The sequence below is a fragment of the Mus pahari genome, chromosome 10 (assembly GCF_900095145.1).
Source record: "Mus pahari chromosome 10, PAHARI_EIJ_v1.1, whole genome shotgun sequence".
Taxonomy (NCBI): domain Eukaryota; kingdom Metazoa; phylum Chordata; class Mammalia; order Rodentia; family Muridae; genus Mus; species Mus pahari.
In genome coordinates, this window is record NC_034599.1 from 30,234,205 (window position 1) to 30,261,641 (window position 27,437).

The following is a 27,437-nucleotide window of genomic DNA, read 5'->3' on the forward strand; positions in this document are numbered from 1 at the left end:
AGAGAGAGAGAGAGAGAGAGAGAGAGAGAGAGAGAGAGAGAGAGAGAAAGAGACTGTTCCCAAGATAATATGTGTTCCAAACTAAGCCTGCTTCTACTTGGCCTGCTCTTTGCATTTCCAGAAAGATTCCTAATGTATTAGTAGTCATTATGTCAGTTATTCTTCCTGGCTTAAAAAACAATTATTGTAAGGGAAATAGGGAACCACAGATGGCACACCTGTAAGTCAGCCCAAGCCGCATACAGAAACACAGTCTTTAAAAACAAGACAAACAAAAGAGCAAAAATGAAGGTCAAATGGGGTTTAATAATGTTTGGAGTTATCAGTATCAAAAATGATGGTACTTGGCAGGTATAGTATTTTTGTATTTCTGTCAGTCTCGTTACATACTCACTCCCACAAATTAGATGTAAAGAGTATCAAATCCCCTCTTGTCATCCAGAGTTTTCTAAACTTTAATTTCAAGAGAAAGAAAAATCTCATGGAGTGTAAAAGGCCAGATCATGCACAGTTACTTTTAACTGTGTGCATAACTCCTTTCTATAAAATGGCATTTTATGTTAATAATAATTTTATGTTTAGACTGGGCAGTAGTGGGAGTCAGAGGCAGGCGGATTTCTGAGTTTAAGGCTAGCCTGGTCTACAAAGTGAGTTCCAGGACAGCCAGGGCTGCACAGAGAAACCCTGTCTCCAAAAACCAAAAAAAAAAAAAAAACAAAAAAAAACCCAACCAAGCAAACAAAAAAAGGTGTTTAGAATAGTTGGCAGTACTGTTTGGTCTTGAATCATCAAAGTAATATATTTTTCTCTTATAAAACAGGAAAGTATATTTGGTTTTTACTCTTAAATTGATGATGATGATGATTCTATGTGAGTATCTGTGAATTCTGGGATGGAACCTCAGTCTCCAGGTTTGCTCTGCCAGCATTTTGACCTGCTGAGCCGACTCCAGCTCAAGGACTTACAGTTCTATATTTATGTGCGCACATAGCTACCCTCCCTACTCTCCAGTCGCTGAAAGCAAGTCTCACTCATGGTCTTTTCCTTCTGGGTATGCCTTACCTCCCCAGTTTCCATACCAACAATCAGCAGGGGAGATACAAATTTAGGGGAACCCCCAAATAAAACCCTGAAAGAAAGAAACTTCACGATCCCATCATAAACAGCTATTAGCTCATCACCACCTTCCTGTCATCAAACCATCTATCCTTTGCTTAACGATATTCTTATCATTACGTGCCTGCTCCCCTTAAAAATCCTCGTCTCTGACATTTTAAAAAGTTTTCCTTTATTATAATTACGTCTTATTTTAATTATGAGTGGGTATATGCATGGGAATGTAAGTGGACAGGAAACATCAGGTCCCCTGGAGCTGGAGTTATAGGTAGTTGTCAGCTGCCTGATATCAGTGCTGGGATCCGAACTTAGGTCCAGTGCAAGAGCAGTGAGTTCTCTTACCTGTCGATCCATTTCTCCGACCCCTTAGAATTGTAGTTTGTTGTGCTAGGTGTTGAACCTAGGGAGGGTCCATACCCATCGAGCAAATGCTCTGCCGCTGAGCTGTGTTCCCTAGGGCTCAGATCTTTTGGGGGTGTGGCACACCCCAGTGCTTCTGCCATTCCCAGCTTTGTGTTCTGTGAGTATACCATGCTTCAGGATCTCTTCTCCCCCCCCCCCCCTTATCTGAGCCAGGGCCTCTTGTGTCCTAGGATGGCTTCGAGCTCACAAACTTCTGATTTCCCTGCCTCCATCTCCCAAGTAGTAGAGTTCCAGGTATGTGCTATTATGCTTGGCTTGTGGGGTTATATGTCTACTAGGCAAGCACTCTGCCAACTGAGCTACATTCCCCAGCTTAGCAACTATCTTAACACTTACTTTGTAATTGTATCCGCTGCTGTCAAGCTTGCCCTGTAAGGACAATGCAGTTTCCCCCACTGTCACCCATTTTCATCCTACCTATGCCTTGAAAACCCTGATATACATTTGAATTCTTAGGGGGAATGTAAAGCGTAAACTCTAGTTTGAAGGTTTGATTGGATCATGAGGAAGCTAACCTTATCAGTGGGTTAATTCATTAATAGAATGGGTTCCTACAGAGAGGCCTATGAGGAGGCAGGGCCTTGCTGGAGGAAAGTAGGTCACTGGGACATGCCCTTGAAGAATGTAGTTCTTGGGCTCTTGTTTTCTCTCTCCCCTGCTTTCTAGCTGTTTGAGAGCACAGACTCCTGTGTCATGGGTATCCAGTACCATGTTCTGCTTCACTTGAGGCCTGTGTAGGTGGAGCTGGTCACCACCATGGACCAAACCCTCTGAAGTCATGCACCAAAAGTGAGCCTTGCTTGTGTTCTGAGGCGTTTGTGCAGTGGTGAGGAACACCATGTTGGGAGTCGTGGGATGCTAGGCTCTTTCTTCCAGATCCTTGAGTGATTTCCACACAGGGTTCTTCTTATAAAAATCAAGTGAAAACATGGATTTTAAATGCCAAGTTCAAGGAAAGATCATATAGTTCCCATTCAAAGATCAAAGAAAATTTCAGAAAATAACAAAATATAGGTAAATGTCAGGAACAACTGGTGACACTCTGATTTATGTCAGTTATTCTGAACAGTCTAACAATTTTGTGTATTTAAAGCATGCTTCGTTCTGTGTAACAACATTAGTGCCTGGGAGCTGAGGTCATGTTTTGCTTGTTTGTGTTTTAACTGCTTATTATTACAGGGGTTCCCTTGAGTGTGTAAATAGTAAAGCATACACCCTGGCTTCTGTCTATTTGCCAGGGAAATTTCTGACAGTTACGAGGCTTTTGTGGTATCAGAACAGCAGTAATTAGTATTCTCTGTTTTATAATAATTTGGTATCTGTTCAGTGAGTAATCATACACATTGCCTGGCTGGAGGTAAATTTGGCAAGGGAAACTAGTGTTTAATGGATAAAATACTACTTTTATCAGGCCAAGAGATTATTCTAGTGACGTCAGAACTTGGCAGTCTCTTTTCAGTCCAATAAAAAGAAAAAGCATTGTGATGGGGGGAGACATCTTCCCCCTGCCCATTTCTTTTGGCTTCTCTTCCTGATTTTGGCCTCAGGGAGTGTGTATAACAAAATAACAACACGGTGAGTCACAGGCGGAAGGACTAGGGAGTGAATGGTTTTAGCTGGAACAGAAGGACTGATCAGTCAGTACCCATGTTCCCGTCATGATGGAGATGAGGAGGGCAGGAGAGGAGCCCCAGGAACCCACACTCGCAAAAGAGGTTCCTCTTCATGGATTGACATTCCATATGTAGCTGGCAACTTGATGGCATTTGGTGCATGTGGCAGGGTGTGGAGAAGGGAAGGCTGGGCACAGGGATGGAGGTGATTGCCAGTTGTTGGTATCCTGGCATCTGAACATTAGCTCCAGTTGACCTAGGGACTAGAAAACCCCAAGAAGAAATGTTTAGGTTCTTAAAACTTCTAAAATTTGGCTGGCACCCCACTGAAGACTCACTACTGTGTTGGGGCATGACATACCTCACAGTTACATCCTCCTGTGCAACTGCCATTTTATTATTTTATTATCACTTAGGTGTGCATGTGAGTTGCGTGTCTGTTTCTGTGTCTGTGTGCACAGTTATGCAGGAGCCATGTCTGTGGCATGCCCTGAGGCAGAGGGCAACTATTGGGATCTAGGATTAAACTTAGATCTTCAGGCCTGTGTACAAACACCTCTACGGACTGAACCATTGGCCAGTTATTTTGGGGACAGGATCTTGTTGTATGAGCAGGCTAGCCTTTGACTTGTGGCAGTTCCCCCACCTTCTCCTGAGTGGTGGGATTACTGGGGGCTCTAAGATTCCATTTTAAAGGAGATCTTCTAGTCTTCCTTAAAGCCTTAGATGTTCATGAAGAAAGAAGTGCACACTGTTTTGAGAAGCACATATTTTTGCTGAGATGGTGTGGGTAGATTAAGTGTCTTCCTAACTCAGATCTATACATGTGCATCTCTGAAACACATTTTCAAGCTATATTCTGATTGGATTTTCTCTCATTTCAAAATCAGTGTAGTTTTATTTACAGTTATTGAAAAATACTACATTTAAAAGACAACACAAAATACTCATGGGAGCAAATACGGAGACAAAATGTAGAACAGAGACTGAAGGAAAGGCCATCCAGAGACTGCCCCACCTGGGGATCCATCCCACGTACAGTCACCAAACCCAGACATTATTGTGGATGCCAAGAAGTACATGCTGACAGGAGCCTGATATAGCTGTCTCCTGAGAGGCTCTGCCAGAGCCTGACAAATACAGAGGCAGATGCTCCCAGCCAACCATTGGACTGAGTGCAGGGTCCCCAATGGAGGTGTTAGAGAAAGGACTGAAGGAACTGAAGGGGTTTGCAGCCCCTTAGGAGGAACACCAATATGAACCAACCAGACCTACCCCCTACCCCGGACTCCCAGGGACTAAGCTGCCAACCAAGGAATACACATGGCTCCAGCTGCATATGTAACAGAGGATGGCCTTGTTGGGCATTATTGGGAGAAGAGGAGGCCCTTGGTCCTGTGAAGGCTCGATGCCCCAATGTAGGGGAATGCCAGAGCAGGGAGGTGGGAGTGGGTGGGTGGGGGAATACCCTCATTGAAGCAGGGGATGGGGAATGGATGAAGATGGGGAATGGGATAGGGTGTTTGGTGGGGGGGGAGGAAACCAGGAAAGGGGATAACATTTGAAATGTAAATAAAGAAACGATCAAAAAAAAAAAAAAAAAAAAAAAAGATACCACAAATCCCTTTTGAGGCTAAAATAAAAATAAAACAGATCCATTTTCTCCCCAGTTCTGGTTCTAAGCTTTAGTTACCATATTTTAAATTATTTTGTATTTTAGTTAGATTTTGCCCTGAAAATAAATTTTATTAATCTTGCTCTGACTGTCATTATCTATAGGTCTTTCATATAAATTTCATCATGTATTTGAGTTAAATTTTTTTTTCCTTTTGGATTTCCTGGCTAGCTAAAGTTAATTTTGAGTCATTGTAACCCTGGTTGTTAGCCACGGTTTCCTATTAAGCTGGCAAACACAGTTGTCATGATTTGTTATTTCTTTTGTGTTTGAGGATGTATTTTAAAAAGAACTATTGTCATAGTGGTTAGGTCTTAGAATAATTTCCCATTTGTTGCTATGACAGCAGCCACAGTGGGGTTTTAAATTATACAATGCAGCTTGCAGAGGTTTGCTATCAGGCCTTTGTGGCATCAAATAAATTTTAGCTCAGGGATTTGGCTATGTGTATATTACTAATGTTAATAGGAATATTTTAGTTAACCCCCAAATGTGAACTTACCTCCCATACCCTTGGAAATGATCATAAAGATCATTTAAAGGAGCCTTTCAGTGTGTTACTTCTTAGTTGGAGATTTTTCTTCTCAATATAGTAGATTACTAGGGGAAAGATAAGGAAGTGGTTAGCCCGTAAGCAGAAACTAACATTTGGTTAATTTCTTGTTTTCTTAGCTAGCTGTGCACACACACACACACACACACACACACACACACACACACACACACACACACACACACAGTTGGGAGAGCATACTAGTTGGAATTATAGATGTTAGCAGGCCTGGAACCAAAACAAGAAGGTTACACATATTAAAATTCTATAGTTCTTCAACAACCCAGAGTGAGAAACTGTTCTGAGCAGTTCTTGTACAAATACAGTTCTTATTTTTTCCTCTTCATGTTGAAATGTGAGGGTTTTGGGGGGTGGGGTGGGCTTTAACATTTAGTAGGCAAACAAGATCCCCATTTGCTTATAAAAGTTCTTTCTAATTCACTGAAAAAAATGCTAGCGTCTTTTGTGTCTCAGTCCACCTAGAGTGAATGCAGCCTGTGCACTCGGGGAATCGGACAATAAATAAGGCTGGGACAAAGGAGTGAAGTATTGCTTTTGCAGAGCAAGGCTCTTGTCTGTTGGGGTGCCCTGCAGACTTCTAAGAATGGTGCCTCCAGGAGATGGGGAAGGAGAGGTACTGACCTAGTCTGGTCACTGCATGCACAGACAGGCCCAGGAGGAGTCACAGACACCCTGTCCTCAGGACCCCTGATGAGCAATTACAAACTCTTGTATTGTGGTTCTTTTTATTCCTTATATAGAATACCTTTCTCCTTCCCTGTGTTTCTAATGCTGATCATCACTTCTTAAGTAATCTCAACAGAGCCCTTTCTATTTAACACAGCATTTCACGGCTGTCTTTTCTGCCTCTCTGCTTATCAGAAATGCGTGAGATAGAGTTTTTGTGAGCGAGGACCTCATGAAGGCTATCTATGAGCACTGATATCAGATGCAAAAATTGTAACCCAGCTCAGAGTCAGGTAGCCTTTCAAACTCTCCCTACTGAGTACTGGCAAAGTGTTATTTGAAATGTCCTTAGTAGATGAAAATTGTTAAAATTCTGAGTCTTTCTTTTGCCATTGATAATTCTAAACCATAATTTCTACATCCTAGAGTCGACAGACCTCACAGGAAACACTGAAATGGATTTGCTAAGCTAAAATCAAGTCCCTAGTCGGTGTCTTGTATTTTATGTTCCTGCCTGGACCCCAGCTTTCTAACCTTTTTCTTTGGAGCAGGGGAACCACTTGGATGCTCAGACATTCCTTTACAATACTATGTTGGCGGAGTGTGAAGCTTGAAAGGCTTTCCCAGTTACAGTAAAAGCAAATGCAAAGGAGACATGTTAGAAATAAAGTTCATTGTTTTCTCTTCATTGTTTGGTTGTGGCACAAATACAATCTCTAGATTGCTATGTTCTGCCTCTGGTCTTACTGGCTATTCTCTGGTATTCTATCTAAAATGTGACTGGTGATACTGGGACCAAACTTTACTTTTCATCTCTTGGTTATGTAAGTGTACTGTTTTAAGCTTTGTGGGTTCAGAGTGATTCAGTATCACCTTGAGCAGTTGTTAACAATTTCTGTTTTGTAATGCTGGCTAAGACAGAAGTCAGTGTCGAAGCATTTTACCATGTCTAATTGGTGTTATTTTGGTGTAGATCGTTAGAATACTCATTAACTGCTCACTGACAAATGATTGAGAAGAAAGGGAAAAGTAGATATCCTTAGGGTTCAAAGTTGCCCCTCCTCCTCTGGTGGAGAAAGCTGAGTTGTAATCACCGCCCAGTGCAGCTCCCAGAGCGAGGTGTGAGGCTGTTTATTTTCACTCCGGAGATGTATATACTGCAGAAGGAAAACTCTGGCCTGGCTTAACCTAAGCAAGTCATTACTTATCTACAATCTGGCAGGCAATTTGATTAAGGCTGACAGAGCTCATATAATATCAGAACCAGACCCTCCTTGTGATTGATGATGCTGGCCTGTGAGTTTTTTGTTTTTTTAATTTAAAAAGAAAAAAAAAAACTGAACAAGGATGAGTACTAATTCTGATTTGTATTTGCCAAATACAAACTGTCTGATATAATTTTATCTATAGTAACATGCATTAATTTGTATGACATATCTTAGGTGACGGTTAAATAGTTTTCGAACAACAGTGTCTTAGTTTTCGGTCTGCAGGTAACTTGACTTTGTACTCTTTCTGGTGCTGGAGATCAGCCTGGAGCCTTGTGCATGGTACACTTGCTTGGTGCTCTTCATGTATCCCCAGCTCTGCATTTGAGGTCCTGCTTCCTCACATAACATCTTTAGCAGGGATTGCTTTGATATTATATATTCCTTAGTATAATGGGATTGACTTACAAAAGAAAAAGAAAACCTAATAAAATTAAATCAATTTGGGAATGTTTGGCTTTAAGTCATTTTCAACTCCTTGTTTTCTAATTATAAGAAACCTATTTGACCTTTGTAGTAACATATCTGGGTCATGGAGTGTAGCTGCTGGCTTCTGTACTGGTCTACAGGTTCCATGTCTCATTCTTATTGACATGGTGTGACTAGAATATGCCAAAAGTTCTGCCTGCATTTTTCTGTGCAGAGTGTTTGGTCCGGCAACACTCCCACTCCCCAGCCCCCCACCACACACAGATCCAGGCTTGTGAGCTTGCAGGGAAACATAGTAATTTTTGTAGTGGTATTGAATTTGGACTCAGGAGAAAACATTGTACCACAATTCTACCAATGCACAGGTTTTAAGATACCCATTTGGGGCCTATAAAAGAGAGGATAAAGCTGGGCTATATTGCATTTATAAAGTTTTTGTAGGGATGTAGTCTTGAGGCTTTGGAGTTGGGCAGCATTTACAAGATTATTTTAGCTTTTATGATCTCGGGAATGCACATCTTGTATTTTTGAAAATAAAATTCTTGCTTCATCTCCTAACATCATTCTCAGCCTGAAGTTGTGAAGATGTGTGTGGTAGCCCCACTCCCTCCATCCATAACCCATAGTTACTTACCTCTGGGAAGGTGCCATAAAAACAGACCAAGAACTACCGACCAAAACAGTCGAGTCTTTCTCTTTTAGCTCTGATCTAAAGACAGTATTTTAAATCCTAATTTCATACCCACTAATGAAGATGAAGTTTTATGTAAATAAATCAACAAATCGATGCTGCCTGCATTGACAGAAAACAACTAAATCCTGACTTGTAAGTTATGCTTGGTTTTCCTTAGATATTTGCCATGTTCAAGACTGAAAAGCGGGGGTTGATAAGTAGATCCACCTGATAATTATAGGCATATTCTAGTCACACTGTGTCAATAGGAGTGTGTCATTTACTGTGGCTGGAATTTTATGTGTGAGTTACCTTCTCTTGTGTACTAGTGTGCTCCAGGGATCTGGCTGCTTCGTGACTATGGCTATATAGTTCATATCAGAAACCTGGCCATTGTGTGTGATAAAATCCTGCTTTCCACCCTGTGCTGATGATCCCTGTCATAAATATCTACACAAAGATAATTACACATGCACTGAGTGTATTTTACTACAAGGCCTTATGAGCTAACCTAGTGTTGAGGTTTCCATGTGCCCCCTGCTGTTTCTAAGCCTCCTGGTGTTTGTTCTGTAGAGTAGTGATTCAGGTGCTCCATTGTTGAGTGTCTCGGGCCCCTGGGTGTTCCTCAGTGCCATATTATATGCTTTGCTAGTCAGTCCTCTTGGCACCTGTCTTAAACTATGTGGAATGAAAATGTTGGCTGTGAGTTTTTCAAGTTTGATATAAAGTAGATAAGTGAACACTGGCATAAATAAGTAATGCAGAAAATATAGATTCTTATTAGAAGACACAATTCAATGGTGAGGTACAGAACATTAATACTGACTTCTCTAAAGCAGCTAGCAGCTCTCTGATAATGTTCAGCCATTTTTACCATTTCTTGTTGGCTTAGCAGATCTTTTTTAAACACACAGGAAATCAGTAGTTTGTCAAGTAACAATGTCTTGCGTTGTACGTTTAGTTATTTATAACTTGTATGAAGACTTACTTTGGGACAGTTTCTTCCCTGAGTTGGACTTATAGTAGTGAGCAAAACAGAAATTCCTCTAGCCTGGAGCTCAGAGGGGTTCAGTGGGCCCACTAGAAAATGGTTTTTCAAAGCTCTTTATTTTTAAGAGCTGGTTCATGTGGAAGGGATAAGGATTTTTAACATACTCTCATCCCTGAATAATCTAGCCTAGATCCTTCCTTCCTCTTGCCATGTGGCAGGTCAGGTAAAGTAAGGACTGTGGATTCCCTTCGAGACTTCTCTTCAGCTACAATTTTCACACGTGTGAAGTCAAGATGAAAATAAATGTCAAGGACATTGTTGAGGAAGGAAAGTTAAAAAACCCGAAGTTTCAGATCAGTGTGTAGGGAGATTAGCTGGGTAGTTTGGGGGCACTCATTTAAGTTGAATATAGGGTTGGGTGTGGAAGCGTCCTACCTTTGAACCTCCAGTTTCCCTGAAGGATGCTGGGATAGGTAAGTGTGAAAGTGCACGGTGGGCTTGTGGTGTGGCTGGTTCCTGGGGAGTGCCAGAGACCTGTTCTTCTGAGGAAGGCAGTGGTGCCAACGTGGGGGTGAAGGCATGTGTGTGTAGGAGAAAGCGGTCTGTCTGTTTCATAAAGATAGCATCGAGCTGTTATATAGTGATTTAACGCAGTGAACATCCAAGTCTTTAGCAAACAACAGTTATTAGTTAAAAAAAAATTAATATTCTTGCTTGCAGATTTTGGCAGTCATACATGGGAGGTTTGAGCATCTCTCCCGTTTCCCCTCACCATCTTCTTCTTCTCCAGGGCTGTGGATTGAACCCATGGCCATGTTTACATTAGGCATCGGTCCTGAGACTGAGCCACAATCTCAGCATCTGGGTATTCCCTTCTTCACCTGGCGGGTGTTGGCTGTAGTGTAAGTTCAGCAAGTCATCCACACATTTGCTGGTGTTAGGATGTGGCTTCTTTGCTGTTCCTGTAGGCTGGGTGTTTGTCTGCAGATGCCTGTCAAGTCAGTATGATGCCTTTGTGTCATGTTTGGTTCTGCCTGGCCCCAGACTTAAGTTGCTTTTCATCCTCCTCCAGCAGAACCTGGGATACCTCAGCTAGTTTTAATGGCATGCTGGTTGTTCTGTATCCCGAGGTAAGGAGGGAAGCTCCTAAAAGGCCTTCTCTCTATAAAATCGTTGCTTTTTAGATGTTTTATTAGTACTGCTGCTGGTTATTTTAATTAGCAGTATGTTTTATTTGCACCCCCAGGTCGTTTGAGCCAAGATTGTAATTCAGATAAACAAAACAATATCTGATGTTCTGGAACACCCACACCTGCCATCTGGGCTTCTCCCCCAAGCTGCTTATGTTGGCAATGAAGCCAGAAGAGAGAAAGGAGGTGGTTATGTGCGTGATGCGATGCCTCAAATGTAGATTCCTGGAGTGCTTGGTACCCGAGTGTTTTTCTCCCCCACCCTTAATTTTTTAAATGAGTATCATTTGTTTTTTATTTCTTTTATTAGCATGTATTAGTTGCATATATTAATGTGGTTCTGAATGGTATTTCTATACAGTTTGTGGCATGCATGAATTAAATCCAGCTTGCTTTCTCCCACCTGAGCAGTTTTCAAATGGGTAATATTCTTTTGTTCAGTAATTTTCTTTTTAAAGATAACTCCTAAGTCTGGAGAAGAACTTTGCTTTCACTATATACACATTTCTGACAGTGTTTGCAGAATTCCATGGATGCCTCACTGCTGGTTTAACCGTGACGTGGTGGGTACCACTTACAGAACAACGGTTTGCCAGGCAAATTTCTGCACGGTTTTTGTTTTTGAGTATAAAGTGAAGGGGTTCCCTTCATTTAAGCTCTTACAATGAAGCCATGAACTTCATGTCTCACACTTAATAAATAGCTATTGTTTGTTTCATGACCACATAAACTCTGCCTCTTTCATGGAAGCATTGCACTTCAGTTTTAGGGCTAAGGTTGCCTTTGGCTTGCTCTCCCCTTTTTCCCTTAGTGCAGTTTTGGCATTTGCTAAGGATGAGGCAAGATACACTGTGACAGGAGAGAGCTGCAAGGCACACTTCCCTGGTCTCTTTCCTTTAGATAGAGCAGTTGCAAAATGTTTCTTACAGAACTCTGAGGCTGGAGAAATTTTGGAGGGTGTTTTTCCTTGCGGAGAGAACTCCCATGGTGCTAAGTTAGAGAATGTTCCCTCCGAACATTCTTTTTCAGAATTTTTTTTTAAAAAATAAATTTAAGTAGTGATGTATGCATATGGGTGTGCATGCCGTGGCGTGGCTGTGGAGGTCTGAGGACAAGCGTGTGGGTGGCTACCTCCTTCCACCGTTACCCAGGTTCCAGGACTTGAACTCAGTGGCCTGGCTGTGCAGCAACTGTCTTTACTCACTGAGGCATGGTACTGTTCCCTGCCTGGACGTGCTTTTGTTCAAAAATGTTTTTACTACATTTATTTAATTAGGGGGAGGGAGGGAGGGAGAGAGAGAGAGAGAGAGAGAGAGAGAGAGAGAGAGAGAGAGAGAATGAATCTGGAACCTAGGACCAAATTCAGGTTGTCGGGATTGGTGACAGGTACCCTTTCCCTTCTGAGCCATCTTGCCAGTCTCTGCGTGCACATAATTAAGGAAAGGGAAACACACCAGCTTAGTCTATCAATCAATAATTTTGTTTTAAAATAATTACAAATGAAATTCTGTCTCTTTGATTTTTTTTTTATAATAAAAACCTTTGAAATTCCCCTAGTTATATAAAAGTGTTAATGCCAGACATATAGCATTTTAGGAAATAGGGTGTCTATTATCTATCTATATCTATCAATATGTTGTCCCATTCCTTAGCCATATTGTATTTCTGAGGCCCTTTGGCTGTAGACACTTGACATGGTTTAAATATATGCCCAAAGTAGCACTGAGCAGTGGACTCTCTAATGGGTGCTTAGATGGTGTGAAAGCTGCACCCCATGAGTGGACTAATGCCATCTAAGCCCGAGGTCCGGATTGTCCTATTTGTTATTGGGTATACGATACCCCTTGCGTCTGCTGCTCCCTTGATTTTCTTGCCTTTTGTCATGGGGTGCTACAGCACACAGACCTCACCAGATACCACACTGATCTTTTGACCTTTCTAGCCTTCAGCACCGTGAAAGCCAAAGGGATCCCTCCTCCTTATAGATTATCCAGTCCCAGGTATTTTGTTATAACAACAGAAACAGCCTTTTGTTGTAACATTTAAATGGATTGTGTGTGTGTGTGTGTGTGTGTGTGTGTGTGTGTGTGTGTGTGCACATGCACATGATGTATTCACGCTGGGCCACACATGTCATGGTCTGCATGTGGAGGTCAGAGGACAACTCTGTGGAGTCTGTTCTCTCTTTATGCGGGTTCCAGGGATTGATCAGGCTTAAGCGGCCATGTTTGTGTATGACTTGATGGGCAGAACCATCTCTCCCACACTGGCCCTCTTGGTGGTTTTTAGTCAGAGAATTAAAAATTAAATTATCAATTCAGTATACAGCTTTCTTGCTATTCCCACACCCAAAGGAAAGGAAAAGAAAAGAAAGAAAAAGAAAAAAAAATCTTTGTAAGTGGAAAAAAAAAATCACTACAAAACAAAACCCCTTTGTGTTCTACATGAAAGTCAACCATGACAAAAAGTGTCAGAACCTACAGAACCTGCTTTCTATGTGAAAGGATATCCTACAAAAACAATGCAGCCTGATCCAGCACTACTATGAAATATCAGTAGTAGATGCTAATTTAAAGTTTTTGTTTACTCTCATATTGCTGTTACTGTTTCAAGGATCTTAGAGTTTACCATGTACTGATTATAGTATGTCAAAACTCTTGATTATTTTTGAAATATCTATTAATGGAAATATTGGGTTATGATACTGAGGTTGAGACTCTATGGGGTTAAACACAGGTATAATAGGATGATTTCTATACCTTATCTATACATTGATGCCAATAATTAATAGAGAATTTTTAAAAAATGTTTTGTGCCACGTAGCGTCATTGGAATGTTTGTTTTCCATGCTGGCTCCTGTATCTGTGTCTGTGTGTACATACACATGTCTTGTCTCTGTATCCAGGTGTGTTTCTTTTAGCTACCTTGTTTATTGGCGCCCAGTGTAATGTTACAATGCAGTAGCCTCTGGTTGGTTTAGGTTGAGTCTGACAGGCTGGTGTTGTGTCATTGATGATCTTTTAGGCTTTTCTGGTTGGATAAGCACTTCATGCTATATATAAAGTGCTGTATTTACAAAGACGCTGTAAACTTAATTGACCTGTTTTCCTATTTTCTTGTTCATCAGGGCATTGTAGCTTGATCATTATTTTGTTTTCAGCTGCCTGTGATGGTATAAGGTTTTTTGAAGTGCAGCTTTTCTTGGTATAGACCACTGTGCTTTTACGTATGTTTTGGCTTATCAGTCACATTGGGCCCCTTTATGTACTGACTAGGTGGTAATCTGTGATTGACTTGTGTGACAACTTTTGAATAAGCCTGGAGAGCCTTATTATCAGTGCACAGCTGCTCATCCGTGGTAGAATGGCAGGTTTGATGAAGCTGTGTCTGACCTAATTCTCATCACTAAATGGAGCAAAGAAATCTAGGGGTCTTCAGTTCTTTTGTATAGCCAGGTTTCAAGAGGAAAGAGGAAACCCTGAAACTAAGATCAGTATGTTCTAGATTCTAGAAATCATATAATTCAATAGGTAGAGAGGTAGAAAAGTCACCACGATAGATCTGCCCTTCACAGGCACCTGACCCAAGTCGTCTAAGAATTCTGATTTTCCCCCTCATTTACTGCTTCATCGTTGCTTTGTCTGTATACATTAGTATATACTTTATGGAAATTAGTTTCTCCTTAAGCCCCCCTCCCCACATTATTAAAAATATAATCTAAACCTAACTCAGTGAGGGTCTTGTTTCGTAACTGCCAGGGAAATTCTTGTCTCGTTGCATCACGTGGCCTAAGCAAAGCTCTGGACTTTTAAACAACAGTGTTAATAATATTACCTTAGCATTCTTTTTCCACTCTTTCCATGTTCTTCCTTCTCATCCCCCATCAAAGGAGGCTAGCCAAGTGTCTGATGGCAGCATTACACCACCAGTCTAGTCTGTTCTAGTTTGTAACAAACTTAAAATATTTCTCTTTGAGCATTTGTTTTGCGGTTGCCATAATTCTGTTACTTTTTCCCACAAAGCCAGTACCAGCAATAAACTTGAAAATCCACTGAGAGTTGCATTTAAGGCAAGGGTCTACTCTGCAGTTTCGCACAGTAGTTCCTTGAAATTCACTGTATTTTGTCTTTTCATTGATCTTTCCCAAGTTGCTTTCCGTCATCTCACCATTTGTATGCAAGCTTTGCTCGTGAGTATCCGTAACCCTCCAGTACCTTCATGATGGGTGCCAGAATTATCTGGACTCCACAATTCTCGGTTTCCTGTGCTCAGGAGCAGGAAGGAGTCATCTGTTAGAAAGAGGGAAAGGAACTCTTGATGTGTCCTTTTAAAAAACACAACTTTTGTGAACAGAGCCTCAGCCTGCGCTCAGAGTTTCTTTTGGTGTCTAATTAGGACCACATTGACGCCTGTTGCAGCTGGCTGCTCCTAGCCATTGCCTCTTTTTTTCACTGTGACCCTTGATCCTTGTGACCTTTCATGGGGTTAGTCTTAGGCCCTTTCTATTGTGTCGGTGCTGGAGTGGCTCATGTGGAGTTGATTATTTCTTTGCTCACTTGGCCTTTTTGGTGCCACGGCTCCTACGTCACTTCCATTTTTTTTCCTTCTACTCTTGCTGGTCCTCAGTAGAAGGAGACAACTTCTGCAGGCGGCAGGATTGTTTGTACGTTTGTCTGGCTCAACTGAGACCCAGGGGAGGTTGGGGAAAGGCTGCAGAATCTGAGGGTGCCAGCCTTTAAGAAGAAGGTTGATCTGAATGATGGCAGGGTCATTAAGAAGTGTGTACAAATGGCACTGTCTGCATTTCACAGAGAGCTCTTCTCTCACTGAGAGAGCAGGACTCCAGAGTAGGTAACTTGGAACAACCTTCCTGTGAGATTGGCAGATTCCTTCTCCAACCTCCAGGCTGCGCAGCGGGTCACAGAATAAGTACATCATTATCTGTTGCACAAAACTGCTTTAAGGGATGCTTTAGTTTGTAAGTGTATTTCCTCCCCCAACCCCACGCCAACCAGAATGGCGCACTGTTAGATAATGTATTTGTTGTGACTAAAATGATGGTGCTTTCTTTGCTTCTCCGTGCCTTGCCCTCCTCCAGTCCCTGTTGTGAAATTACTGAACGATGAATGCCAGCTGTCTCATTTTGGGGGTCCTCATGTACACACAGTGAGGAGACCGATCCAGCAAAGCCTTTGGTAGTTAGAGTGACAGTCTAGGGATGTGGGACATGTTTGATTACCTCGCTCACAGCACCTTTTAGAGGTATGTGAGAGGCGTGGGGAGGGTGGGCTGACTTAGTGACATTTCAGGACTGGTTTTCCATCAAGCCTCTTCAGTTGCATCCCTGGGTAACCGGTTCTGCTTCCCCCAGCAGAGGGGGAGTTCCTCCAACAGCAGCTTTGTTGGGATCCTTAGTCTTGAGTGAGGAGTTCCTGCTTCTTCAGATAAGGACCCTTTTCAGGACTCAGCCTGCCCTACCCTCCTCTGTTCAGGCCAGCAGTTGTGTTTCTGTTGACCCCACATTTGTGCCTTGCTGCACAAGTCCAGTCAGCTCTCTTAGATCCCCTCTTGCATCCCTCTCCGTATCCCCACAGGTGCCCCCATTCCCCGCAGCACCCTCTGGACAGTAAGCACAAAGGCCCTGCTGTGTCTCATGGACTTCCTGTATGAGAAAATGCAGACCGTCAGCACAGTCACTTGGTAGTCAGAGATGTCCACTGTCACTATGGTTCCTTCTTTCTTGTCAGAGCAGCCAGGAAACAGGAAGTGGATAGACAAATGGATTCCGGTGATGTCTGAGCTGCACATTCTTTCCCAGGCCACATCGCTTGTGAACTTTGTCCTGTCAGTTTTACCGTTTATATCATTTAAATATGTCCAGGTGTGAGGGGTAATTTCTCTCATGCGAGTCCCTTTCTCTTTCATACCTGCTTCCTAACTCGTCTTCAGCTGTTCTCCACATTGTAGTGTAGATGGCACTTCACAGGTCTGAGCATGCCTGCTCTCTCCTGTGGAAAGTAGTCTGTCAGGATGAAAGCCAGATATCTTAATGTGATGTGATACATATGTACACACACACACACACACACACACACACACACTCACACACACACACACACACACACACACACACACACACACGGTTTCTGTGTGCCTTTGTACCTCTTTCTCTGAATATAATAACCCCATGCTCCAGCCCATAAACATTCTTATTCTCTATATGCAGATTCTGAGTGCACGCTGCCCATCCTTTCTGTTTAGAATCTGTTTCTTCCTTTTCTTCCCTCTTCACTATTCTCCCAACTGATTCCCTAATTTGTTACTTTGATTTCATCTAATATAATTTTATCTTTCTGTGAAGAGACACAATCTCTTTCTTTATGTAGCCTAGGCTGACCTTGAACCTGCAGCATTTCTCCTGCCTCCCCTGAGAAGCCCTAACCCAGGTCTAGGTGAAATAAACCTCCCGTCCTTCCTGTGTCACCTGTACAGGTGATTCATCTGCTCATCTGCCTCTCCCCTCGGTGTCTTTATGTGTTGATTCCATTTGCTCATCTATCTTTTCACACTCAACTGCTTTACACCCTGAAAACTTGTATTTCTTATAAACTCAGTCCCTTACTGAAAGTTGTCTTCACAGATTGTAGAGGAAACATTACATTAGGCTCCAACTCAATAAAAGCAAGCTTTCATAGATAAGAAAAAAAAAAGTCTACTGGTCACTAAAAACTGATTTACAGAGGTGATAGACAATAAGGACTATGAAGTAGTTCCTTGAAGGTTTTTGTTTGTTTGTTTGTTTGTTGTAATGACTTTTAGCTGTCTTGTGTTCCTAGTTCACTTAAAGTTCCAGCAGAGAGAAAAGACAGCAGATGAAGTATGGTTGTTTCATGACCCTTAGAAATGGGGCCATGGCTATAGACAGATTAGACACTCTCACTGCCTTCCTACTTGGCACCGCCCACAAAGCCCCCTGTTTTGGAGGACCATGCAATTCAGTTTTTCAGTATGGTGCTTATAACAAAATGAATCATAAAGTGGTAGTTGTTTCTTTAAAGGTGTGATGCCAACACATGACTTTGGAAGGGTTTTGCTTTAGCCTCTTAAAAGATACACTGCATAGAAAGGAACCATGCACAAAGTGGAAAAGCTGTTCAGCAGCCACTGTGACAATAAAAATTGTTATCTGAACCAGTTGTGGCACAAACTTTTAATCCCTGCACTCGGGAGGCAGAGGCAGGCAGATCTCTGAGTGTGAAGCCAGCCTGGTCTATAAGAGCAAGTTCCAGGACAGCCAGGGCTACACAGAGATGTCCTGTGTGTTGACTAATCAATTATAGGAACTTCTGCTACAAGAGATGGATTCTGTGACAGCTTTGTATAGGAAATGATGTAAGATTCTTCACTAAATTATTTAAATATTTTGAATGAAGAAAAAATTGACAGGTAATTAATATGCAGGTAGTTAAATGTGGTTTTTTTTGTTCGTTTTTTAAATGTCTTGTGTTTGAATTCTCTGTAACTGTACTGGATTAATCTTCCTGCACTTAACCAAGGTTTTTCCCTCAGCATATTCTAGATTTTAGTTTGTGCAGAAAAAGATTTTTTTTGTTTCAACAGTTGCTAAATGGCATGTTTTGAAATTGATTGGAAATAGGAATCAGTTCTCTCTTTATTTAAGATCACATTTCATGAAGAATAAGATTTCCTCTAAAATGCAAACTAACTTAAAGAATTTCCGATCTTGAAGAACCATACTGATCCCAAAGCCAAGTTTTTGTTCACAATTAGGGCAAGAGTAGGAGAGGGGGGTCATTCAGAAAGAGCCTTGATCAGCCTTGGGGGACTTGGGGTGTGCTAGGGAGCAGGGTAATTCAGAAAGAGCAAATCAGCCTTAGGAAAGCAGAAGTGATGCTTCAAAAACAAAGTAATCAAATCTAAAACCTCAGGAAGGGCTTTCCCCAAAGGGCTGTTCTGGCAGCATGTCGAAGAGGGGTTATAAAAGCAGTAAGTTCACAACCTGCACAATGAGTTAAGCAAACTTTAGGGAAGTATTTCCTTTCTGAGCTGAGCTGAGGCGTACCTTTAGCCCCCTGCTGCCAGAAGAACCCAGCTGAACCCAGCATGGCACAGAAACTGTGGCTGTTATGCACACACAGTCACCTGTGTGCATGGGGAGGGAAAGGCTCAAATCTCAGCCGCTTAGGATACAACAGCTCTCCCTTGAACCTCAAGATCCAAGGAATAGAACTGTGCTCAGTGATGTGGAATCTGTCTGCAGTGTGGAGGAGGAAAGAGTGAGCTCAATTTCTAGACAAGTGGGCCTGTTTCTTGTAGCTGCTCTCCTTTCTTCTTGGTGTGTGTGTGTGTGTGTGTGTGTGTGTGTGTGTGTGTGTGTTCGTGAGTGTGTACACTGCCTAATTAATTGAGCGTAGTTTATTTTACTGCCTCTTTAAATTAGGAAAATAGCTGCATGTATTTCTATTTTATATGTGATGGATAGAGAAAATAAAAGCAGGATGGGAGGGAGATTATATTCTTGGACAGCAGATTGAAATTTTGAATGCCAGCAGATTTTGCATATAATTTTATTTTTGGAGAAACACATGTTATAAATTAAAACTACACAGTAACTACAGGGATTCTTTGCCTTCCCTTTTAATGGATTTAGGGTAGAAAGCAGATTTTTTTTTTTTTAACCCATGATCTTTTTGTCCTGGAAGAGCAAAGGTCAACAGTGTGATGAATATTTTCATGTACTTCAGTGAGTTGATCAGTTACAGTTTACATCTACATTTGGCTCATACAGTATATTGATGTACACCATAACCTGAGGAGACAGTTACCTAACTGTGCAGATGGTGGTAGTTAGGAATGGTGCTAGAGCCTGGTTTCTTTTGAGAAAAACACCTTGATGATTTGTATTTTTTTAAAAAGAAAAACAGAAACCCTTTGGGGCTGGAGAGATGCTCAGAGGTTAAGAACACTGCCTACTCTTCCAGAGGTCCTGAGTTCAATTCCTAGCACCCACATGGTGGCTCATAACTGTCTATAATGAGATCTGGTGCCCTCTTCTGGCCTGCAGACATACATGTAGGCAGAACTCTATAAAAACAAACTAAAATGTCCATATCTGTGATGTAGGAATTCTATTTCCAAGAATATAACCTTAGGACACAGTTAAAAGAGTACGTAAAGATTTATGGACAATATTCACTCATATGCATGAGATGTATGTGCACAATATGGCTTAAGTAACTTTAAGTATGTGTAACTTAAAAGTTAGTTTTTGTTAAAGTAACTTTATTTGTATGTTAAAGTATTCAAAAAGGGTAATTTAAGTAGATTAAGTGTATCTACTCAAGAGAGTGTGTGGTGGTTTGAGTGAAAATGCCCCCCCCCCCCCATTGGCTTATAGACAGCGGCGTTGTTCAGAAGGATTAGGAATTCCTCTCTGGTCTTGGAGTGGGTGTGGCCATGGAGGAGGTGTGTCACTAGAGGTGGGCTTGGAGGTTTCAGAAACTCAAGCCAGTCCCAGTGTCTGTTTCTCTGGACTTCCATCCTGCTGGTCACTAATGTCAACAGAGAGTGTGAGAGGAGTCTGGGATGACAGACAATGTTGTTAAGAGAATGAGGGATGCTTTCTATTGAAGGTAACATAAGTGTCTGTAAGGGAGAGATGACGTTATGGTAAGGCCACTTGTATGCAATGTGGCGGGAGGAATACAGGGGGAATTTGTGTGTGTGTATATGTGTGTGTGTGTTGGATGGATGGAGGGAAGGGAGAAGGAAAGGGGCAGAGACAGTAATAATAGTAGTAATTATAATATTAAGGGTATTATATTTGACAAAGATGAAACTTTGGAAAGTGACATGGCATTGGGTGACTTTTGTCCCATGCTGCTCATGGGTCTCCTCTGATTTGAACTGGTCTCACCTTCTGGGTGACATTTAGTGGTGAGGCTGATGTGAGATTCTGTTGTTTCTCTCTTCAAGTCACCTGACCTATAGATGACATTATCCCTGTGGTTCTCTAACCTGAGCTCTGCACACACAGAAGTCAAGCCCACAGATGTTTAGTAAGGGCCTCTTGTGGATATAGGTTCTCTCTAACTTCCTGAGATCATGTTAAAAGTAACCGCGTGGCCAGACGTGATGAATCAAGCCTGTAGTCTGAGCATGGAGGAGGTAGAGGTAGGAGGATCATTGCAAGTTTAAGGCTAGCCTGGGCTACATAGAGGGTAGCCATCACTATACAGTGAAACCTTGTCTAAAAGTGTAAAAGAGCAGCCCAGTAGGCTTTATCAAGGAAGCCTACATGTGATCGTATTTAGGTAGAAATAATGAGCTGTGAAACTTTTAAGAGCAGCTATAAATTAGGTCCTGTGCCAGGGTTAAAGTTCACTGCAAAGTCTGTGTTGCTGCCTTTTAATAAATAAATACTTGAAGAAAGACTTGGCAAAAGAAAGAAACAGTCTTGCATGTCCACATATTCTTGGAGTGTCTCCTGTTAACAAGTCAGTGAGTGTTTACTTAGCCTTCACCACTGCTGTCTGTCCTTAGCCTTAACTAGGATAGTTCAAATAAACCAAAAAGGGTTTCACACAACTGACCCCTTCTGCCAGTTCATGGGCTCCCACTTCTTAAAGGGGGTCACCGGGAAAAGAAATGGAGACGATGTCAGAGATGGAGATCAGCTTGTGTTTGTAGGCTTAAAAGCCCGAGGCATAGATGAGCAGATCCCAAGCTGCTGACTCGGAGGCCCAGTGCTATGCTTTCTTTCATTTGTCCATGGTGAATATGGCCCTTCTTAGTGCAGACAACTGTGCACTGCTGAGGTGTTGTTACTATAGCCAGTCATTCTGTTATGTTGTATTCCAGTCTATCTCCAGCCCTGGCCAACCAGGAACACAGGGCAGGATCTGCAGAGGGTCCTGATGACTGTGCCCAGCATAATGCCTAGCACAGAGGAAGGGTTTAGTACACTTCTGCTGTTTTTTTTTTTTTTTTTTAATTAGGCACAGGAGTAAATAATGAGTGAAGGATTAAACAGGATAGTTAGAACATACTTAGTGCAGTGTCAGTTTTTATTAAATATAATAGCACACATGGAAGTTTCATTATGTTGGAGTAGTCCTTTTGTTCTAAGGGACATGATAGAATGCTTTTTTCTGGAAAGTAGAACTTTACACCATTGAGTATGCTTGGTTTTAAGGAGGATACACCACGTCACCAGATTAGAAGAGTGAGAGCGAAGGGGAAAGATGTCCAGGCTTTAGAAGGAGTTCCCCATCTCTAGAAGATACACTGTTAAACTGACTCATTTTATTTGTATCTTCTCACTGTCCTTTTCTCCCACCAGAATGTAAGGCTTGAACTTATGTCTGTGTTATTCTATTTCTATGTTTGTAATAGAAATTGTCCCACATCTAACTCTTAGGATGATATCTGCTATTGAAAAACATTTGCTCTGTGAATGAATGGTTTTGATACACATTTCTAATTGATACATATTTCTAATGGTATAATTGTATAATTCTCTCCAAAAAGAACTCACTTGTCCTATCTCAGCCATCATCTATGTGGTGGTTTGTCGCCATGTCCTTGCCAGCCCTGGGATTTATGGACATCTTAAAAGTTTTCTAAATGTACTCTACTGTCTCTAGCTTAACAACAACAACAACAACAACAACAACAACTTAACAACAACAACAACAATCAATCAATCAATCAGAGAAAGCACCTTTCCCTCGGGTGATAACCGTCAGAGCCATTCATCTGTCTGCAGCCAGTTTCTTCCAGTTTTCCTGCTACATGACAGAATTTGGGAGGTGTCTGCCCTTCCTTCTTTCCCTTTGTCTCCTGCTCTCTACACATCCTGCATTCCCATTAAGTTAGCCTCTCTCTGCTGAACCACTCTTGTCAACATTACTGGCCTTCTGCATCGTACCCTTTGGATAGCAGCTAACCTTACTCTGCTAACTACTAGAGGGCTTTCTCCTGGGTTCGTCCTGTTCATTGCTTCTTTCTTTACATCCCTGTTGCTCCTTCTCTGTTCAGTTTCTACAGGTTCTTGTTCTCCAAGCATATTCTCCATAGGCAAGCCTGAGATTATGCCCGATTTTCTTACATCTGAAATCTACATTTCCAGCTCTGACTCCTCCCTGTGACTCATCTAAGCAACTTTGGACCTTAAGGAGCAGCTATATGCCCAGTTGATAATCTTAAATGTTCTTCAGGCACACTGGACTGCTTACTCTCCCTTTCCTTTGTATTACGCTTTCTGGTTTTCCACTCTAGTAAATAGACATCCTTTTCTCTTTTACACCAAACTCAAGAGTCACCCTTGGCATGGCTCTGCACCTTATACTTCATCTCCCAGCCTGTGTTATTTCCTTTGCTTCTGCTTCTAGATGGTGTCCCGAATACAATCAAATATCTTCATCACCCACCATGCCCTATCCGTCTCTCAAGGGCCCAGTGTCTCTTGGTGGTTTTTCCTCTTCCACTCTTGACCCACTTCAGTGTGATCTCCACTAGCTCTGAGTAATTCACCAGTAATGGAATCTCCTAGTCCCCAGAAGAAGGAATAAAGCTTCTAACCCTAGTTTAGTGTCTAGTCTCTATGTGGATTGAGAAGACAGGGGTTATAAGGAACCTAAGATGAGGTGATCAGTTTAAAGATGCTGAGGTCCTTAGCATTTAAGTTTTCTTTCTGTTTTGAATGTTTTTCAGTAAGCTGAGGCCTGGGCTTTCTCTGAAAGTCTTCCCAGCCTACTTCTGTAATTGGGCGATATGCATCCAGACCTCGGACCCTTATGGACACTGCTGTATGTTCTTGTGATTCTCTGTTCTTCTGTGAGCTCAGGTAAGAGGAGAATGATGAGGCCGGGGCTGAAGCCTTTTTTCTTCTTAATCTTTTTACTTTATACTTATGTGAGGATATGTGTGTGTGTGTGTGTGTGTGTGTGTAATTCATTGTGCAACATTTATTACCTGTTTACAAAAAACTGTAGGGGCCTGGTATAGTGGCACATCTTTATTCCCAGCACTGGGGAAGCAGAGGTAGTTGTATCTCTGTGAGTTCAAGGCCAGCCTGGTCCACCAATCAAGACCAGGACAGTCAGGGCTCATATACAGAGAAACCCTGCCTCAAAAACTGGGGGTGGGGGGTGGGGAAAATGCACCTATGAATTTTTTTTTTATCAGGATTAAGAGCTACCAGATATAGAGATGAGAGACGCTCTTGGTCATAGATGCAGATGGCACGTATTTAATGTATGTTTTCCTCTGTTTTCTGACCCTCCCTCCTCCCGTTTCCTTTTACACCGGGGAACGTCCCACTGTAGACTCGGCACCTTATTTTATTTCTGAGCCACTCTCTGCAGTCCAGAAGCTTGGTAGACCCGTGGTCCTGCATTGCTCTGCTAAACCCCTTACCGCTCGAATCTCATGGTTGCATAATGGAAAACAGTTGGACAGAAACACAGAACAGATAAAGATTCATCGGGGGACTTTGACCATTCTGTCTCTTAACCCTTCCCTTTCTGGTTGCTACCAGTGCGTTGCCAACAACAGCATTGGGGCCGTTGTAAGTGGCCCTGCAACAGTGTCCGCTGCAGGTGAGTGTAGTTGAATCTTGTTATTTGTTGTTTTTCTTGAAATCTAGGGGCTTTCTATTCTGTGCTGCATTTTTTATAATGGGAAAAACTTGGGGCACTGATGCGAGACATGTATGCATCTGAGGAGTTCTTATACTAAGCTTGCTTTGACTGCGGATAGCTGGGGAAAGATACTGTCGCCAAGTCTAGTGGCCTAATCCCTAGTCACAGTGTAGAGATGATTTTTTTAAGTTAGCACAGGACAGTTTTCTAGTGTGGATTCTGGGCAGTCTCGTTGAACATCTTTTAAAGCCCTTAGTATCAATACAGACCAATCAGTTGGCTTTAACACTTGTTTATGTCATGCAGCCCTCCATCCTTCTTTCACATCTAATTGTTTTATTTCCCTCGATTGCCAGGGTATTGCAATTTATGTAATTTAAGCCAGGCCAAGGGAGCAGGGAGAAAAAAACTGACTGTAAAGAAAGGAATGTGAAGAATTGAACTTATGGAAAATCTGGAATGCGTGGTTTTTCTTAGTACGTTTGAGCCATCTGCCTCTCAAGCTGCAATGGCTTCCAGTAATGGAAAACGGCTTTGTGAGGGCACCCCTATTTACAGAACCAATCTGGACTCCCCTGGAGTAGTGAGTTTGTCATAACTGAGAAGAGTAAATGTTTTTGTAGAGCTGTGACCCATGCACAGCTCCAAGACACACACTGGAGGGTTGATTTCCTGGAGGCAGGCAGCTGGCTTCCTCGGGTGGTGAGGATAATAAAGAACCTGCTCACTCCACAGTGAACTGTTTAAATTGAGGGGAGGCAGCACCAAACCGGTGCATCCAGGCGCAGTGGGCTACCGTGCTTTACAGCGGCCTGGGTTCATTCCCGGAAGCCTGAACATCCCTCTGGATGGGAAAGGATTTGTCCTGACAGAATGGGAGTCAGTACGCTTTGCAGTTCTCTCTGGTGGTTTTGGAGCAGTTTGTTTTCCTTACAGCTCCCTGAAGGCAGTGACTTTGAAAACCTGTGTGTCTTGACGTAGCTGTCAGTCCTCAAGCATGCCCTCTGCTCCAGCAGCTTTCTCATATGGGGGGAAAAAAATGTTATTTCTGGCTGTGGGGATACACACCTGTAATCCTAGCTGTGGGAGGCTGAGTTAGGAGGATCACAAGTTCGAGGTTAGTCTCAGCTACATGATGCTATATAATGAAACCTTCCCCCCCCACACACAAACAAACCCAAACCAGAAAACCAGAAAGACCCTGCCATCCTCGGGACTGAGATCAGCTGGCACAAACGGCTATTTCACAAGTTTCCAATCTTTACACTTCCTTCGAATTGTCTTGCATTCATTTGTTTACTTGTTCATTTCAGCTCTGGGTGATTTCGATTCATCAACCATGCACGTTATTACTGCAGAAGAGAAAAACACAGGCTTCATTGGTTGCAGAGTACCAGAGAGTAACCCCAAAGCTGAGGTGCGCTATAAGATCCGGGGAAAGTGGCTGAAGCATTCCACAGGTGAGTCCTGTGTGGGGTGTGCTCTCAGAGGAGGAAGCTAAGACAGCTGGTTACATTAGACAAGTTACTCGAGGACTTGCCTCTTAATCTCCCAGTGCCATATTTAAATACCACCTCTTTGAGAAAATGGCCCACAGGGGCCTGTGTAAATAGGATGATCTGTCACTTTCTTCCCTTCATTTGGTAAAGCATATCACACTTGGCATGTGCCATATATACTTTTGTTTATTAGACACCCCTTTACCTGCCACCTCATCCTCCACATTGGAATATTAAGTGCATTAATGCAGAGCCTTTGCCTGCTCTCTGCATGGCCATGCCATGACTGGCTGAGGACGGCTACTCCTTGTGTATTTATTGAGAAACATGTTGAGTAGCCAGTGGCTGAACATGGCGTGGCTAAGGTTGTGGTATGTCTACATGAATTTGTGCTCGTTGTGTCTTGGTCCAAATAAGGTTCTTGGATTTTCTGGCTCTGACTGCCTGCTAAAGGTTTTTGGATTGGGGTTTTGCTATGCGAGGGTTGCTGGGTTTGTGTTTTCTTTCTCCTTTGTAGTAAAGCTTCTTTGGCTGTGAATTTACTGCTAGTCTTCTGTGTAAATCTCAACAGTGACTGTTAGTTCCAGTTGAGTTGTGGGGGTCTGTAGGAAGAGCCTGGAGCTCTGTAGGTGAGGATGACTTTGACCTTCTGACAGGCCTTCCTCTGCCTCCCACGTGCCAGGATTATAGACATGTGCCTCCATGTCTGATATCATGTGGTGGATGCTGGTGCTGAACCCAGGGCTCTGTGCTAGACAAGAGTCTACCAACCGAACTGCATCCCCAGGCTCTGACTACATCTTTCTACCTTGCCCAGGAAACTACATAATCCTTCCCTCAGGAAATCTTCAGATTCTGAATGTATCCTCGAAGGATAAAGGATCCTATAAATGTGCTGCCTATAACCCTGTCACCAGTGAACTGAAGGTTGAGCCCACTGGCCGGAAGCTCCTTGTGAGTCGTAAGTATTTGACAGGATGCTGGTGGCTCGGGAAGGAAGAGTCCCCACAGGCCTGCCTCAGGCAGCACTGGCAAAGGAAAGCTCAGCACGGTTTTCAGTCCTGGTTTTATTTATTTTTTTTAACTTGAAATTTATTATTTTTTTCATGCATAGGTATTTATTTGCCTGCATGTATGTTAATGAATAAGGTACATACCTGGTGCCCATAAAGACCAGAAGAAGCACTCATATTCCCTGGAAGTAGACATACAGATGGTTGTAAGCTTTAATGTGAATGCTAGGAATAGAATCCTGAGTCCTCTGGAAAAGCAGCCAGCACCCTGAACCACTGAGTCAGATTTCTGTCCATCGGTGTGTTATGGAGTACTTCTATACCTGATTTTATTGTAGTTTTTAAAGATTTATTTATTTTATGTGTGTGTGAGTTTTGATTGCATATATGTATATGCACCATGTGTGTGCCTGGTGCCCAAGGAGTGTATGAGATCAACTGGCATGTGATTTATGGATGATTGTGAGCCAGCATGTGGGACCTGGGGACTGAGCCCGGGTCCTCTGCAAAAGCAGCAAAGTGTTGAGCCATCTCTCCAGCCCCTATTTTTTAACATTTTTAAAAAACATAACATTCTTACAGCAGTGGTAAACAGAGTGGTGGTTAACGGTGGAGTAGGAAACCAAGAGATGCTGTGCTTTCT

General features: G+C 42.4%; 1 protein-coding gene across 2 annotated transcripts in view; it reads left to right on the forward strand.

The window, feature by feature from the left end:
• Positions 1 to 27,437, forward strand: part of Cdon (cell adhesion associated, oncogene regulated) — an 88,791-nt gene that overhangs the window by 7,534 nt on the left and 53,820 nt on the right. For both annotated transcript variants that reach the window (XM_029543243.1, XM_029543242.1), the window contains exons 2-5: positions 23,354 to 23,486; positions 23,968 to 24,240; positions 25,596 to 25,742; positions 26,599 to 26,742. In XM_029543243.1, coding sequence (XP_029399103.1) covers positions 23,414 to 23,486; positions 23,968 to 24,240; positions 25,596 to 25,742; positions 26,599 to 26,742 — 637 coding nt within the window. In that variant the 5' untranslated portion in view covers positions 23,354 to 23,413. The remainder of the gene's footprint in view (positions 1 to 23,353; positions 23,487 to 23,967; positions 24,241 to 25,595; positions 25,743 to 26,598; positions 26,743 to 27,437) is intronic.